The 17578-nt window shown below is 49.6% G+C and overlaps 1 protein-coding gene across 22 annotated transcripts in view; it reads right to left on the bottom strand.

The window, feature by feature from the left end:
* Window positions 1–17578, bottom strand: part of CACNA1C (calcium voltage-gated channel subunit alpha1 C) — a 638552-nt gene that overhangs the window by 243181 nt on the left and 377793 nt on the right. For all 22 annotated transcript variants that reach the window (XM_054526646.2, XM_054526654.2, XM_054526660.2 and 19 more), the window contains exon 4: window positions 5163–5302. In XM_054526646.2, the coding sequence (XP_054382621.1) occupies window positions 5163–5302 (140 nt within the window). The remainder of the gene's footprint in view (window positions 1–5162; window positions 5303–17578) is intronic.

Genomic DNA, 17578 nt, shown 5'->3' with positions numbered 1-17578 from the left:
GGATTGGGCCTACTGAGATAGGCTCCGCAGAAGCCAGATATCCGGGAACCAAGAAGCTACTGCAGGAAAGTGGAGAAGTGAGTGTTGGAGTGAGGTAGAGTGAACCAGGAGCCCATGTCCTCAAGGCACAAGGAGGGGTGACTCAAAGGTCTGCAGAAGGCTGCAGTAAAGAGAAGTAAGGCATAGAGGATCTGATGACACAAATGTCAAAACTGGAGGGCTCCAGGGAGGTGGGGGTGCAATGGAGCAGAAATCAGGAGCTGGCAGGGCCCCCTTAGACCTGGCAACCTGGTGCAGTGGAAGGAGGCTTCTGGGAGAGGAAGTGGCTGCCTGCTGAGAGGCAGCAGAGAAAGCTGCACCCTCAGGGGAGAATCAGGAAGTCACCAGAAAGGAAGCTGAGAACTGGGCCACCTGTTTTGTAAATAAAGTCTTGTTGGAATTCAGTTACACCCACTCATGGAGATACCACTCTTGTCCTGCAGCTGGACAGGGTGGAGTAGCTGGAACAGAGACTACACGGCTCGCAAAGATGAAAACCAGCATCTAGCCCTTACAGAAAAGTTGGCTGACCCTGAACAGGCGAGGGACTATGGGGATGGGAGGGCACAGTGGGAAGGTTTCCGCAGCGGGGTGGTGAGGAAGGAGGGATTAGATCAGAGGATGCACAGAGCCACATGGGAACAGGAGTCCAGGTGATGAGGGATGACTCAATAATTTTGGGCTTTTCGTGGCAACTGAGAAAAATAGAGGAAAGGGCGTGCAGGGTGATTTCTGTCCTTTATACCCAGAGAGGATGCTACGGATTCATTGCCACAGAATGCACTACACGCTGGGTCGTGTTTCTTCAACAGAGGGGCCTGGGATCAAGGAGGGAGCCCAGGTATTAGGAGTGGGTCTCCATATCAGATCTGAACTATGAACCAGGGCAGCTTTCATTCAGGAGCAATAGGCTTGAGCTCTTAAGTGACTTATGTCCCAGGTAACTGGATCTAGAAATGGGAAGCCGCAGCTGGGGGATTAGCCAGACGCATTAGCAGAAGTTCAGGGCCAGGCAGGGCTGAGCCATGAGGGGATTGGTCTAGAAACGCTCCATGAAGGCCCCCAGGCACTGACTGGCTGAGAGACTGGCGTTCTAGTCCAGAGGAGCTTCCCTTCTATCTGGTCTGTGTCTTGGACCTCTGAGCGAGACTCTCAACAGTGTGTTCTGCAGCCGAATGAAGTTTGAGAACCCTGTCCAGGATGTATCTCTCAGCCTGGCAACTTGGTGGCTTCCTATGTTAGCTGGTGAGGCCTTGAATCCCAGGCAGAAGTTGCCAGGATGGGGGAGTGCGCTTCTTTCTCCATAAGAGAAAAGTTCTTTCCACTGAAGCCTACATCACTGAAACCTGAGGAAATGAAGACCAGTTTGCAAATTTGTCAAACAACATTCCAAATGCAAACCAGATTTTGTTCCCAGTATTTCCTGCAAGAAGGCAATATGCTTATCGGAGTAAAAGATGTTCACAAAATACTATTCAGTGAAGGGAGTGGAGATTAGACAACTTGCCTTTAACTCCTGCCTCAAGTTGAGACTCTTTATTAAGTATCCGCTTTTAATTCTGAAAAGGTAGAAAATTCAAACATAGGTGTAGGAGTGGTTGGTATATTTCTCCTCAATAAGATGTTCTAAAGGCAAAACCACTGCTTGGTGCCCACTAGTTCCTAAGGGTTGGGCTCTGACGTGGATGCCTGGCTGAAGGATTGCTCTGGGAGGTGTGTTTGGCAGATCTGTAGCCAGGCAGTGGAGCTTTTAGAAGAAAAGGACTGTGAGGCTGTAGAATGATCGTGATGCCCAGAGAATGGGAAAGACAGGGCCTCCACCCTCCTAGGGAGGTAGGGATGCAACAAAGCCTCACTGGCTGGCATGGAACCCCCTGAGGATCCACTGAGGATTCCGCGGTCCCTGGGTAGGGGCAGGTGGATCTGAGGCCACAGTCCCTCTGTGTTTATTCAGCAGTCCCACCACCAAGAGGCTTCTGCTTTAGGAAGGAAAGAAATGCCACGTGTCATGTGCCACCAGAATAGCAATGCAGAGGTGAGGCTCTCAGCCTGGCACTCAGGCAGTAGGCAAGCAGGTCCACCTTTCTCCAGGGTGAGTTAGGCTCCCCTCGCTTTGTGGGAGGCCAGAAGAAACCTTCCCCTACAGCTACACAGGAGGGGCAAAGGATAGCAGATATTTTCCAAGAGACACAGGGAAGCAAAGGGCTACCCATTTAATATTGCAAAGGAAGCAGAAAAAGGAGGCAAGCTGGAGAGAGGTGGTAAGCTGCACCTTCCAGCGACGGGGGATCATTACAAGGATGGGCTGATTTAGACAGGATGAAGAGCCCTTAGGAGAAGAGAGACTAGGTGCCAAATATGTCCCAGTGCAAGACCAACCACGAGCTGGGCAACTGCTGGCATCATAACCTCTGTGGCGTAGAAACAGGAGCACACAACTGGATGCCTCCCTCTCTTCATCAGCCTCATGGCCTAGACCCTAGGGAGATGTGACTGGAATCTGGGCTGACCCCAAAAAAGAGCCTGGCCCCCTATGGTTGTGGGGAGGAGTCTAAGGGATGAAGCCGGGTCCAGACAGGCTGCAGGTGAGGCGCCAAGTGTGGGCCAGAGATGCACCACTGCACTGCCTCCCTGTCAACCCAGGCAGGGCCCCTCCCTCCCAGGGCTCCTGTTTGGTGCCTACTCATCCTGTATTTCTTGTCTCTGCTCCCCCAACTCATGATTTAATTAAGACCACATATGGGGCAAAGCACATATAATCAACTCCAACTCACTTCAAAATTCCAAAATTTTGCCTAAACAAAATTCGTCCCTGCAAGTCACCCTCATCCCTCCACTGGTCCCAGAAGCATCTGCTCTCATCATTCCCGAGGCTCTTTTCTATGCATGTGCAAAAGGCTCCCAGGAGACTGAGGCCTTGAGAAAGATGCCAAATTCTAAAAAGGATTTAGGGGCATTTGGAACAACCCACCTTAAGGACTTTTGCTATGGTTTACTGCGTTATTCAAGGCATGCGTTTAGCCACTCTTTGTTTATTCTGGCATGAGCAGAAGCAGCAAAATCTCTCCTATAGCTGCATGCACACCCCGAGTGCTATGAGCCAGAGCTAGACCTGGCTAATGATGCTAATAACCTTAGTGCACCTCGTATCACCCAAATATTCCTGAGGTTCATGTGGCCAAAGTGCGTCATTCATTGGCCAGGCAAAATAAGGCAACAACAACAACAACAACAACAAAAACCCTAACGTGGTTCCAAGCAACCTTATGAGCCATCCAGATGGCCAGAGATGAGGAAATAACTTGCAAATGATCTCGATGTCCTCCTGCGTTATTTCCTGCAGTAAAGACCAGGCACTCTCACAAGATGGTGAACGGCAGGTGCTCTGGAGATGTCCACAATGGCTGTGTCTCCTCTGGGATGGCACAAAAGGATCCTCCAAAAATAGGCCTCTGGGACAAAGAGCCCCTGACGTTCTGACCTTGACTCTGCAGACTGCCAGGACTTCAAGAGAGGGAGAGTCCAAGGTGGCGGCCACTTGAGCAGTCACTGGGCTCAGAGTAATAAGGGATTAGCCCAAAGGAACCGGCTTCTTCTCAAGGTAAAATCTGCTGCAATGGGCTCCCTCCTATTACAAGACAGATGTGTTGATGGAACTTCATCACCTGCTTTTTTTTTTTTGAGACAGAGTCTAGCTCTGTCGCCCAGGCTGGAGTGCAGTGGTGCGATCTCGGCTCACTGTAAGCTCCGCCTCCCAGGTTCATACCATTCTCCTGCCTCAGCCTCCCGAGTAGCTGGGACTACAGGCGCCGCCACCTCGCCCGGCTAAGTTTTTGTATTTTTGTAGAGACGGGGTTTCACCATATTAGCCAGGATGGTCTCAATCTCCTGACCTCGTGATCCACCCGCCTTGGCCTCCCAAAGTGCTGGGATTACAGGTGTGAGCCACCACGCCTGACCTCACCTGCATTTTAATAACTTACACTTCACCAGTGTATGTAGGCCTGTTAGGTACAAATATTTTATGGAGATTCTTTTTGTGAGGTTAATAACTTATTTATAAGGAGAGCTCGTCTACATTTTATTTAAGATTCTTTGCATTGCTGTTCTGAAAGCCTAGACTGACTCTACCTTATCTTATGCTACAGTGGAGCAGGGTGTCTGGGGGGAAGCTGCATTTGATTGGGGTTTGGTTACCTGTCATCTTCGCCTTTCATAGTTCCCTGTTTCCTTCTCGTCCACCTGTCTTGAGCAGTCTGGTTTTCTGGGGCCACAGAACCAGGCCCCCTGTAGAGTGAGAATGGGGATGAGGCCTCTGTACAAGTCCAGAGCACAGGCACAGCCTGTGTGCACCCCACCCTCACCCCACACCTGCAGACTGCATGCTCACAGACAAGCTGCCCCAAATGTGCTCAGTGAAACAGCAGGGAAACTGTCAGAGGAACTGCGGGGCCAGATGTGGTCTGAGATGAAACGAAAGTCCTTAAGCAGGGGGATATCCTATAGCGGCACAAAGCAGCCTGGGTTCCATCAGGAGAACTCAGGTCCAACCGTGTGTGTGCATGCCTGTGGGAGTGGTGGAGAGGGGTGCTCTTGGGACATAGCCCCTGTCCCTCTGGGGAAGTCTGAATTCAAAGTGATTTTCATGGATCCTTTCTTCTTGCCTGAAGCCCAGCACAGTTAGGACCAAATTGAAAAGAGATAATACATAAGGAAGAAGAGGGATGTACTGGTGAGACAGCCAGGTAGGGAGGAGTCCCCAGAGAAACTCCAGCCATCCTGCGCACTGGGAGGAGTGCACACTGGGGTGGAACCACAGAAGTTCACGCCACCAACTGCAGCAGAGAGAAGCCTGACCCCTCCTTTTCCTGGGTAGAACCTTGGATTCAACCTGCGAGGCGGGAAGCCCACGGGCAGGAAGCACACTCTCTCACTTTGCTAAGAGTCTCTCTTTCCCTTTCTGCTTCTTTTAGCAAAATAAATCTCATTTTTCTCACTCTCTAGATTATCTGTGAGCCTAAATCTTTGTGGCCATATGACAACGACCCTGTCTTCAGCTAACTTAAGGAAAAGTCCCACAACACTGGTAAGATAAAGGGAAAGAGACAGGCAGTGATACTTACCCCACAACCACAATTATAAAATCTAGTAGGTTCCAGCCATTGCGGAGGTAGGCATTAGGGTGAAAGAGGAGTCCATAGGCGATTACTTTTAAAAACGCTTCCACCGTAAAAATTATGAGAAAGAGATATTCCACTCGTTCCTAGGAAACAGAAATAGAAAAGAGAGAAAAATAAGTCATTGGTTTGGGGATTTGGAAAGTTTGGAACCAGTAGATCTCACAAGTAGGTGGAAGACAATGCTGCTCCCTCTGTGGTGGAACCAAGTGGGGACACCCAGGCCAAATTAGCAACTCCACAACCTGCTCTACCATGACAGCACCAAGCTACTGGGGATTACAGGATTTTTTTTTTTTTTGCGTCAAAGTTCCCCCATTAAAATGTAAATATTAGACTAGTGGAAAAATTTCATATTTTTTGAAACATTTTATTTAGTTAATCAGTTGACATTTTATTGTGCCCTCCCAGAAGAGAATTCATAATGTCTGCATCTAAAGGGAAACAATGTCAGGGCCAAAAGAGAAGGGGATAAAACAGAGCTCCTGGAAAACCAGGCTCCAATTCTGCAGGAACAAGCCCTGAAGACAGCAGACTTGGTCTTGGGGAGGGTAGTAGCTGAGTTCCTCCAAATGACAAAGCAAAAATGCAGCCACAAAGAAATGGAGACGGTGAAGATCCCTTAAGAGCAGCCCAGACAGAGGCAACCTGCTCACATACACCGATGCAGAAATGTGAAATCTCTTTCTTGAGAAAATAAAACCTTCTGTCCAAAGACATCGAACATTTCAGCAGAGAAAATCAGCATTTTGCGGATGGAGGCAGGCACTGGGTGGGGGTGGAGAATGGAAAGAGCCCCTCTCTTTCCTCGAGGGGCAGAAGACAGTCTTCTTCCTCCCCTGCCACCTTGAAGAAGGGCTTTGCATTTAAGGATGCAGCTCCCATCCCTGGGAGCCCAGAGCGAACAGGACAAACTTGTTGGCTCAATTAGAGCGAGCCAACTCTGTGCTGATTCATGCACATCCCTCGCCACTAATTGCTTTCTCCCACACCCCCATCCCAAGTGCAGAGCCTTAATGGCCCCCACCAGGCAAAGGCCGCCTGGATGCCTTCATGCTCCACTGCTCGCCTCTGCAGAAACCTCAGCCATCCCTCACTGGAGCCACGAAACACCCATCCACATTGCATTCGGGCACAGGCCCTCCAGAGTGGAGCAGGCCTGTCCACAGCCCCAAGTGGGCACTCGGCCCAGAATCCCTAGACCCATTTTCCCCTCCTCTGCGAGTCAGAGGGAGCTCTGGTTTGTGCATGTGGGAGCAGTGGTGAGGGGGTGCTCCAGGCTCACCCACATTCTGGAGGAGGGGTGTTGCCTACAAAGGCCCACCTCCTCCTGACTAGCCAGTTGGGAGGGTCCTCCAAGGCAGGGCCAGATGGAAAGCTCTGGAGGGAGCCATCAGGCCATATCAGTACCCTGGGCTCCCATTCACTCCATCACAATCCCCTGGACATGTAGGGAGTGCCAGCCTCACTGTGAAGCAGTTTGAGGATGCAAAATTAAAAACTGTAGAATTCTGGGCCCTACCCAGACCTACTGAAACAGATCTTCTGGCTATGAAGCTTGGAAATGTGCATTGTAGACAATTTCCAGGTGTTTCTGAGGTACCCAGAAGAACCACCGGCTCACATGCTGATGAAGGCCCAGATCACGCCGTGGCAGTGGGAAAGGAGAGCAGGGGTCAGACTTAATCAGCATCTCAGAGGCAGATTCGTCCTTCCTTTCCTGCCCATTTTTGTGCCATAAAATTGGTTTAGGGAGGCAGCTGCCTTGGGGTTGTGAACCACGAACAAATCACAGTACGTGGGAAGCTCCAATCTTTTAAAGTCAGGTGATGTTGGGTTAAAATGTACATCAGGGCAATGTTGAAGGAGAAAACATGAGACAACACAGCGCAGGGGAACCTGAGGATGTTTGTGGGAATGGGAATAGTGGAGCTGTCACACAGCCACTCAGCCTGTTTCCTTATCCCCAACCCATGATGGTTCAGAGCTTTCATGTCTGCCACTAGATGACAGTGTCACCTCTTTCTATATTCCCAGAAAGTTGAAGCTGAGATGGGAAAGAAAGAAAAGGAAAGGGAAACACACAAGTTGGGTATCCATTAGGTGTCAGGTGCTTTCATATGTGCTAGTTGCTTTCACACTTCCATTCACCTGCCTACCCATCCATCCATCCACCCACCCACCAATTCATCCATCCGTCCATCCATGTACCCATTCACCCATCTATTCATCCATCTTTCCATGCACTCACCCATCCATTCATCCATTCACCCACCCACCCACTCACTACTCATCCATTCATCCATCCATTCACCCACCTGTCCATCCACCCATCAATCCATCTATCCACCCATTCACCCATCCATTCATCTAACTTTCCACCCATCACCCATCCATTCATCTGTCCACCTACCTACCCACCCACTCACCACCTATCCAGTCAGCCACCCACCCATTCATCCATCCATCCATTCACCCACCTATGCACCACCCACTCATCCATTCATCTGCCCATTCACCTACCTGTCCATCCATCCATCCACCCACTGACGCACCCATCCATTTGTCAGTCCACCCACCCACCCACCCACCCACCCACTCACCCATTCTTCTATCCATCCAACCACCCACTCATCCATCCACCCACCCACTTATCCATCCACCCATCCATCCATCCATCCACCCATCTATCCATCCATCCACCCACCCACCCACACACATACATACATATATACACCCACCCACCATCCAACCACCCATCTATACATCCACCCACTCACCCATCCATCCATCCATCCACCCACCTATCCATTTATTCAACTATCCTCCATCCATCCATCCATCCACCCACCTACATATATCCATCCATCCATCCATCTATCCATCCACCTACCTATACATTTATCCATCCATCTATCCATCTACCCATTCATCCATTCACCCACTTACTCATTCATCTATCTGATCATCCATCTCCTCATCCACTCACCCACCATCCACCCACTTACCCACCCATCCATCCACCCATCTGTCCCCTCAGTCATTCATGATCGGTGTGGCACAACTAGTTGCATTGTCAAAAAGTGACCCTGTATCTCCCTCTGGGTTGTCTAGATAATGAGCCCTCCAGAAGAGGTAGCACTCAAGCACAGAGCCCCTCCTCCCTCTGGCAGAGAGAGCAGCAATATCCTGAAGGCTCAGAGGGCCCTATATGCTGGGAAACTGGCATTCCCAGACAACTCCTATAAAGAGCTGGCACCCCTAGTCCAGACCGCCTGGTACCAAGCAGTCTGCTTATTCCCTCATTGACAGGCTGCTTTCTCTTGCTTAATTGCCCCATAAAAAGAGAGGGCCATGGGTTGCAGCGTGTGGTGAGGGCCCTCCACTTGGGTACAGGCTTACTGCAGGGCCAGCAGCATCCTGGACCTGGCATATCTCTTTTTGAGATGGAAGGGTTGGGGGATGTGACTTCTCTTGTTGACTTTGGCCTTGGCAAATTTTCCCAAAAAAGCCTATTCTTCGATCCATGCCATGTAACATTTGTCCTGCATCCTGGCACAGAACATGTGGAGACCCAGAGGGACCTGTCCCACCTGACAGTGATCATTCAATCCAACATTAACTCAAGCATTCACAAACATGTTTATGTAAGTGTTGGGTGCTGGAGACTTGAAAAAAAAAGTCTCAGAAACAGACCTCAAGGATGTACTGGTACAATGCAGGGCAAATGGACAGATGATTCCAATACAATTAGGACATGGCATGGCATTCTGGAGGCAAGCACAGCTGGCTATGGATGGACTTCCCAAAGTAAGAATCTTCAAGCTGAATCTCAAAGGATGAAGAGTTGTCCGGGTGAAGAAGGTTAGGGGCTGGGGGTAGGGAGTAGGGAATGTGGAGGGGGTCAGGCATTGCAGGTGGAGAGTGAACTAAGAAGATGGGAAGTATGGACAGCTCTGCTATGCAAACATTTGATTTGGTTGGAGTGAGGGTGTTGAAGTAGCAGGGCTGGAGGGCCTGGCAGGAGCAAGATGACCAGGAACTTTGTGGCTATGCCTGGATGCTTGGATTCCATTCTGAGGAGAATGGGGATGACTTGGTGAGAGATGCCCTGCAATCTGGCACTGGCTGGAGAATGAGCGATGGGGTTAAGGGTAGGGGACTGACCCATGCAGAGATCATGGAGGCTGCAGCCAAGGTGCAGACAGTGGGATTGGTGAGACGTAGGTGGATTTCAGAGGAGAAAGCATGTGCTTTGTTTTCTGGTTGTACGTAGGGGTTGAGGGAAGAGGCAGTGCAGAGATGTGCAATGCCCCCTCCCTGAGGTTTCTAATTTGGGTGACTGTGTGGATGATGATGCCTCTCACTGCAGCAGGGGACTTCAAGAAGAGGAAGAGGGGTTTTGGAGGAAGGTAGAGACATCAGTTATGAATTGGCTGAATTGGAGATATTGGGGATCAGACCTACAGAGGTGGGGCCCAGAGCAGAGTTCATCTTGCAGGGGACGGCTGAAAGAGGAGAGTGTGCAGACTAAAGAGAAAAGGGCAGAGGCTGGGCTCCAAATCAGTACGGAACAGCCACTACAAACCCCCATCAGGATGTGCATCCCATCAGAAACCTCATCCCCAAGAAAGCCCCTTCACATTATGCGAATTTATCTCCAGCAGAAGTTACAGGACCTCTCTTAAAATCATGAAGTCTGGGAGAGAAAGAAACTTAAAGGTTATCTAATTAACCTCCTCACCTGAAAAATTACGATTCTGACAAGATACTCAAGCCAGAGAGAAATGCACAGAGGACAGGAAACCAGACTTTCTGACCTTCAAGCCAAAGGTCCGTTCATCCCGTCTCGCCTGCCAGGGTACTGGAGAAACGCTGTTCACTGGTACCACTTGTCCCCAGAGACATGGCTGGTTTCACAATCCTCATGCCTGATTGTTTAAGGGTCTGAGATAGAACTGGAAGGGCCCAGGGAGCCAGTAAGAAGGGGTCTGAACAGGAATCCAGAGAAGGACAGCTGCCTATTGTTGAAAAATCTGGGACATGGTCACTGTGTAGCATGTGTGTGCAGTGTGTGTGTGCGTGTGCTGACTAAATGTTGCAACAAGCAGTATTATTCACTCTGACCTTAGAGGCATGACTGCCCTTCTAGAATTACTTTAAAAAAACAACAAAAAACATAAACAAGCAAAACAACTTGGTTAATTCCTTCAAAACATATGTTGTGCTGTCATAGAAACATCTAAGGGTGAGTATGAATGAAGAAAAGAAAAAGTTGGTCAAAGACTGTTCTCGTGGATGCCCCAAGTGTCTCTGGTTCCATGAACATACAATTCTGCCGCCCTCTTTATGCCTGAACTCTGAAGCCAGGCCTGTGTGCCCCCTAAATCCTGGGTGGTCACAGAGCTCATTGAGAAGGCACCAAATATTCAGCATGCAAACTGGCCCTTTTGGTGATCTTGGGAAATGGGAAACTTTGGAAGCCAAGTGGAACAGACGAAGACTCCCATTCCTACTATTCAGTGTTAAGGTTGGATAGTGTAGAGGAGGTGTGAACAACTGCAGAAGAGAGAATGAACCCCAGAACAATAGCATGGAAGCACCCAGACTTTCAAAGCTGCAAATGGGCTGTACCCAAGGAATTGGAAGCCCACCCCTCACACCACTGTGCCCTGGATGTGGGATGAAGAATCAAAGCAGGTCATTCTGGCTCTTTAATGACTGCCCTACTGGGTTTTGAACTTGCCTGGGGACTGTGACCCCTTTCTTTTGATCAATTTCTCCCTTTTGGAACAGGAAAGTTTACCCAATACCTATATTCCCATTGTATCTTGTAAGTAATGAACTTGCTTTTGATTTTACAGGCCCATACATAGGTGGAAGGGATTTGCCTTCCATCTTGCTCCTGCTGGGCCCTCCAGCCTTGCTACTTAAGATGAGTCTTTGGACTTTTGAGTTAATGCTGAATGACTTAAGACTTTGGGGGGACCATGAGAAGGGATGATTGTATTTTGCAACATGAGGACATGAGATTTGGGAGAAGGCAAGAGCAGAATATCGTTTGAGCACAACCTCACCTAGATCTCATGTTCAATTGTAATCTCCAGGGTTGGAGGTGTTTGGGTGATGGGGATGGATCCCTCATGAATGGCTTAGCCCATCCCCTTGGTGATAAGTGAGCTCTCTGCATTCCTGTAAGATCTGATCATTTAAAAATGTGTGGCACCTCCCTGCTCCATTCTCTCTCTTGCTCTGTTCTCATCATGTGATGTGCCTGCTCCCCGTTTGCCTTCTGCCATGATTGGAAGCTTCCTGAGGCCTCCCCAGAAGCAGATGGCACTATGCTTCCTGTACAGCCCACAGAACCATGAGCCAATTAAACCTCTTTTCTTATACATCACCCAGTCTCAGGCAGTTCTTCATAGCAGTGCAACAACGGCCCAATACAGGCTGGAAGGGATTCCCTGGTGCTCCTGGAGGACCCTGCTCCTCCGACAGTGGGTGGACCCCTGCCAGCCTTGAGGGAGGCTGATGACCTTGCCCACAGATAGCTCCTGTCTTCTTCCTTTCTATCACTTTCTCTTCAATTCCGTTTTTCCTTTATTGCTTCCTATTTCCATCTTCTTCTCCCTTTCTTCCTTCTCTCCCTGTTCATTTCTTAGATCTACTGGCAACTGGGGGTCCATGGCCACACTCATGTCTGAAATATTTAGAAGAGGTCAGTGGAGAGACAGCCCCAGTTCCAGGAATCATGATGGCTTCTAAACACTTGTGGAGCTGATGAGACACTGATGTGTACAGGTTATCCTAGTTTTCCACTTATCTTCTCATGTATATATTACCACTCGTTTCAACTACATTATAAGCTTCTTGAGGACAAAGACTCAAGAATGAGAATAATAATGATGAGTCTTTACTGATGAGAAGTCTTTGAATGATGGTAATAATTTTGATTCTGGCACCAACTGGCTGAACATCCTTGGACAAGTCACTCTACTTCTCTGGGTCTATTTTCTCATGTGCAAAAGGACTTAAGAAAACTACAGTGCTGCAAAGAGCTCTAGGCCTCCACAGAGGGCTTCGGGACAGGTACAGGCAAGGGGAAGGCTAAGTAAGGAGGCTTCGACTCCCCATCCCCTCTTGAACCAGAGCAATGCCATAATCCCACATGCTGAGTGTCCAAGGGTCCTAACACAGTTGAAGAGGGTCCAGGGAGCCAATATGACAGAGTGTGGACAGAGAATACACACAAAAAGCAGCAGCAGCTACCTATTACTGACCAGTCTGGAAGACTTTTACTGGCTTTATGTGCCGGGTTCTGCATAAGATTTGAAAAGAGGGATCAGTGTTTTTTTCATTTTTCTTGGAACTTTGAATACCACTTCCAAAGCGGTAGCTAACTTCCAAAGTCCCTCCAAGATGCTATGGTGAGGGAGACCGCCAGGCCCTGGTTTGTGTGCATTTCTGCCAAAGGCACAGTGAGATTTTAGGACGTGGGACAGAATAAAGAGCTCCTCTTTTTCACTTCCTTTCCTCGTTGTTCTGAGGATCACCATGAATACAAACAGACTTTATAATAAAACACCCTCCATTAAGGAGATTATTAATATTTGTGCTTTAGAGGAACACACACTCCTTGTGAGCAGAAGCCATGCCAGGGTAGATCTCTTGGGACAAGGACAGTCTGGAGAGACTGAAGTGTCTATTCCCATGTGCACAGTAGAGCTGCGGGATGCCCACCCACCTGTGCTTAACACTGTACGGCTACATCCACTAGGTGACAGACCCAGGGTGTGAGAACTCATACCAAGACAGCCTGTGTAGGCCCACCTAGATTTATGTAAATGTACTTACGGAAGCCAGCAAGAATTCTCCACCAAACAGAATTGTTGAGAAGCCCAGTTATGCAATTCCATCTCAGTACAAGGTGCAAAAGACAATCAACACAATAATAATACCTCAGGTAGCACGTTGTATCTCAGGTTGTTTCAGAACTTGAATACTAATCAGCCTGACCTCTACATGCAGTTCCTGCCTATTCTCTGTCTGAGACGAAGGAAGCACAACCCCTTAGCTCTCACTATCTCATTCTTCTCCCATGTATTCATCCAGCATGCCACAAATACTTCCTGAGAGCTGCAGCACTTTGCTCCACTTGCCGCATTGCCCTCTCACGGCATCAATGAGTTGGAGAATGTAAGAGGCTGGGAGAAAAACCAGGACACCCATCCCAAACTCCTTGGGATATGGAGGTGAGGGAGCTGATTCAAGGACACACGTCTTGCCTATGTGAGGGGCATGAGGGTTTCTCCATGGCTGGTCTGGCATTCCTTCTGCTGAAGCACGGCCGTCTCTATCCATGGACTGTCTGAAACCCCTGGGTTACTGTGCCCAAGGGAGCTGCTGGGCAGGTAAAAGCCTGCTTGCCAGCTATGGCTGGAGGGGTGGGCAGCAGGCCTCCCACACTGAAGGCCTCCTCCTCCTGGGATCTCCACCTATGCCTGAGATTCAGCCATGAAGAAGCCTTCCTTCCACTGACAGAAATGGATAAACAAAATGTGGTGCCTACACATTCCCACACATGCTACAGCATGGACGAGCTGTGAAAACACTGTGCTAAGCAAAAGAAGCCAGACACAATAGGACAAATACCGTATGATTCCACTTACACGAAAGATCTAGAGTGGGCAAATTCACAGAGACACATGGTAGATTACGGGTTACGAGGGGCTGGGGGAGGGAGGAATGGGAATTACTGCTTAACAGGTACAGAGTTCTTGTTTGAGGAGATGAAAAACTTCGGAAATGGTGATGATGGTTGCACAACATTGTGGGTGTGATTAATGCCACTGAATTTCACACTTAAAAATGGTTAGAATGGTAAATTGTGTTATATATATTTTACCACAATAAAAAAAGAAGCATTCTTTTGGATCTTAAATGTTTGACAGCACAGCTTTTTGTAGTGGGGCAACGGACAGATGCGCAGGGTAAGCCTAGATTGGGAAGAAGGGCTGGGCAGGGAGGTGGGGCAATGCTGTGATTTCACAATCCTGCGGGCAGGTCCTGCCGGGGGCCTTCTGCAGCAGCCTCTGCTAGAAGGTGCCTGCTGCTCCGAATGGTCTGGGCTTACACTCAGGACATTCTTGTAAAGCAGAAGGACAGGGAAAACCAGTAACAGCCTAACAGCAAAGCAGCCTTGAAGAGAACAAGGCACCTATTTATTGAGGGCAAGCAGCAATTGAGGCTGGGTGAATTAAAAAGTATGCCAGTTTCATTGGTTTTATAGTAGTTCAATTAAAAAAAAAAAAACCCTTCTCAAACTTATCTGTTTCTCTCTACTTGCCCACGATGTTAAGTTGAAATGGCTTATTTGCCTATCAGTTTCTTGCGAGTATGCTTTCCTCCCTGCCCCAGCACATGGGTGTGGGCCTGCCTTGCCTCCCTGCCCCAGCACGTGGGTGTGGGTGCTCAGATCCAGGGTGCCGAAAGCTGCCTCGTTGTCTGACACTAGCCCTGTGCACACCTCTTGGGCTCTTCACTTCCGCTGCCCCAGCCCAGACATGTGCCTGTGCTGACCTCACAGGCAGGCCTGGGGATGAGAAGCCAGTGCGGGAGATTTGCACACCCCAGTGGCCTCCTCATGGTCCACGTTTTTCCAACTGCAAGCTACAGGGCAGGCATGGGGCATTTGATTTCTTTGCCTGGTGTCCGGCATTTGAACAATACAGAGGACATGATCAACCTTTGCCACAATGCTGCCTGTGTCACCCTCTTGGAGTTGAGAGGAAGCCCAAATGCCACCCAGGCCAGCCACCTGCCCAGGGCAGGAGCCCCTTCTCCACTGGCCTCCTCTGTCCCAGGGCTGTCAGGTCCTCATAAGGCTACTTGTTCCGTCATTGGGCAGCTGTATGTCAGAGCGTGGCCACAGCCCCAAACTCTCCAAGGAGCTCACTGTGCTCATGGTGATTACCTCTTCTTTGGGGGCAATGGAGTGGAGAGGGTGACAGATACTACCAATCAGGGCTGAATTACTCCTGGGGACAATGGGCATTTGCTTAGTGACCTGTGGGCTAGCACGTAATTTCCCAAATGGGGGAAAAATGCAGCAGTGGTCTTAAAACTCTACTAACTGCCCACCATCTTTCAGGAGTTAGACCAACACCTGGCCCAGGGAAGAGGATCCTATCTTTCTGCCTCACCCCATGGCCTCTCCCCACTCAGGCCCCCATCATGGGGTGTCTGGATATTAAAAGATCTTCCTAACCAGGCTCATTGACACCTAGGCAATTTTACTGCTCGAAAGCCTTCAATGGCTCCCTTCTGCCCTTAAATGGGATCTAGCCTCCTTAGCATGGTTCAAGGTCTGTCACAGTCTGACCCTCCCCGTCCCTCAGCCACATTCTGTGCTCCAGCCACACCAAAGGCTCACCACAGCCAAACCAGGCCGGCTGTTTCCAGCAGCTTTCTTTTTCATGCCCTTCCCATCCCTGCCCCTTTCTCCACTTCCAAGAACTCCTACTCCTCCAAGATGCAGCTCAGTGGCCACCCTGCTTTGGACTTCTCAATCCCCATCTGCCTGCCACGTCCACCTCCATCATCACCTCCTTCCGCCATCACCACCACCACCATCATCATTATCATCACCACCATCTCCACTACCACCATCCCCTCTACTTCTACTATCACCATCATTGTCACCACCACCACCATCACCATCATTATCATCACCATCCCCAACATCACCACAACCACCACCACCATCACCACCACCACCATCATTACCACTATCATTACCACCACCACCATCACCATCATTATCATCACCATCCCCACCATCACAACCACCACCACCACCACCACCACCACCACCACCATCATCACCATCATTACCACTATCATTACCACCACCACCATCACCACCATCATCACCATCATTACCACTATCATTACCACCACCACCATCACCACCATCATCACCATCATTACCACTATCATTACCACCACCACCATCACCACCATCACCACCATCACCACAACCACCACAACCACCACAACCACCACCACCATCACCACCACCACCACCACCATCATTACCACTATCATTACCACCACCACCATCACCATCATTATCATCACCATCCCCACCATCACAACCACCACCACCACCACCACCATCATCACCATCATTACCACTATCATTACCACCACCACCATCACCACCATCACCACCATCACCACAACCACCACAACCACCACCACCATCACCACCACCACCACCACCATCATTACCACTATCATTACCACCACCACCACCATCACCACCATCACCACCATCACCACCACCATCACCACCATCATCACCATCATTACCACTATCATTACCACCACCACCATCACCACCATCACCACCATCACCACAACCACCACCACCATCACCACCACCACCACCACCATCATCATCACCACCATCTCCACTACCACCATCCCCTCTACTTCTACTATCACCATCATTGTCACCACCACCACCATCACCACCACCCTCACCACCACTATCATCATACTGCTACCATTACCACCACCACCATCACCATCGCTGTCATTATCACCACCATCCCAACCATCACCACCACCACCACCCCACCACCACCACCACCACCACCCCACCACCACCACCACTACCACCTCCACTATCACCATTACCACTATCCCTACTACTACCTCTACTATCACCATCATCACCACTGCCACCACCATTACCACCACCATCACTACCATCATCACCACCATCATTACCACCACCACCATCACCACCACCCTCACCACCACTACCATCATACTGCTACCATTACCACCACAACCACCACGATCACCATCATTATCACCACCATCCCAACCATCACCACCACCACCACTCCACTGCCACCACCACTACCATCTCTACTACCTCTACTATCACCATCATCACCACTGCCACCACCATTACCACCACCATCACTACCATCATCACCACCACTATCATTACCACCACCACCATCATCACCATCCCCATCACCACCATCACCACCTCTACCATCTCCACTATCATCATTACCACCATCCCAACTACCTCTACCATCACCATCATTGCCACCACCAACACCACCTCCCCCATCACCACCATTACCACCATTTCCACCTCCCCTATCTCCACCATCATCACCTCCACCATAGCTGCCATTAGCAACAGTCTGAGCCTGGACATTTTTGTTCTAATCCTAACAGTAACTCTGCATGATGGGTAAAAACTATCTCCTATATAGAGATGAGCAAACAGATCAGAGGGCTTAGGTAATCTTCCACAAAGCCTTACTGCTAGTAGG

This window comes from Pongo abelii, chromosome 10 (assembly GCF_028885655.2).
Source record: "Pongo abelii isolate AG06213 chromosome 10, NHGRI_mPonAbe1-v2.0_pri, whole genome shotgun sequence".
NCBI classification, from domain to species: Eukaryota; Metazoa; Chordata; class Mammalia; order Primates; family Hominidae; genus Pongo; species Pongo abelii.
This window is presented reverse-complemented; position numbering and strand designations above follow the sequence as displayed.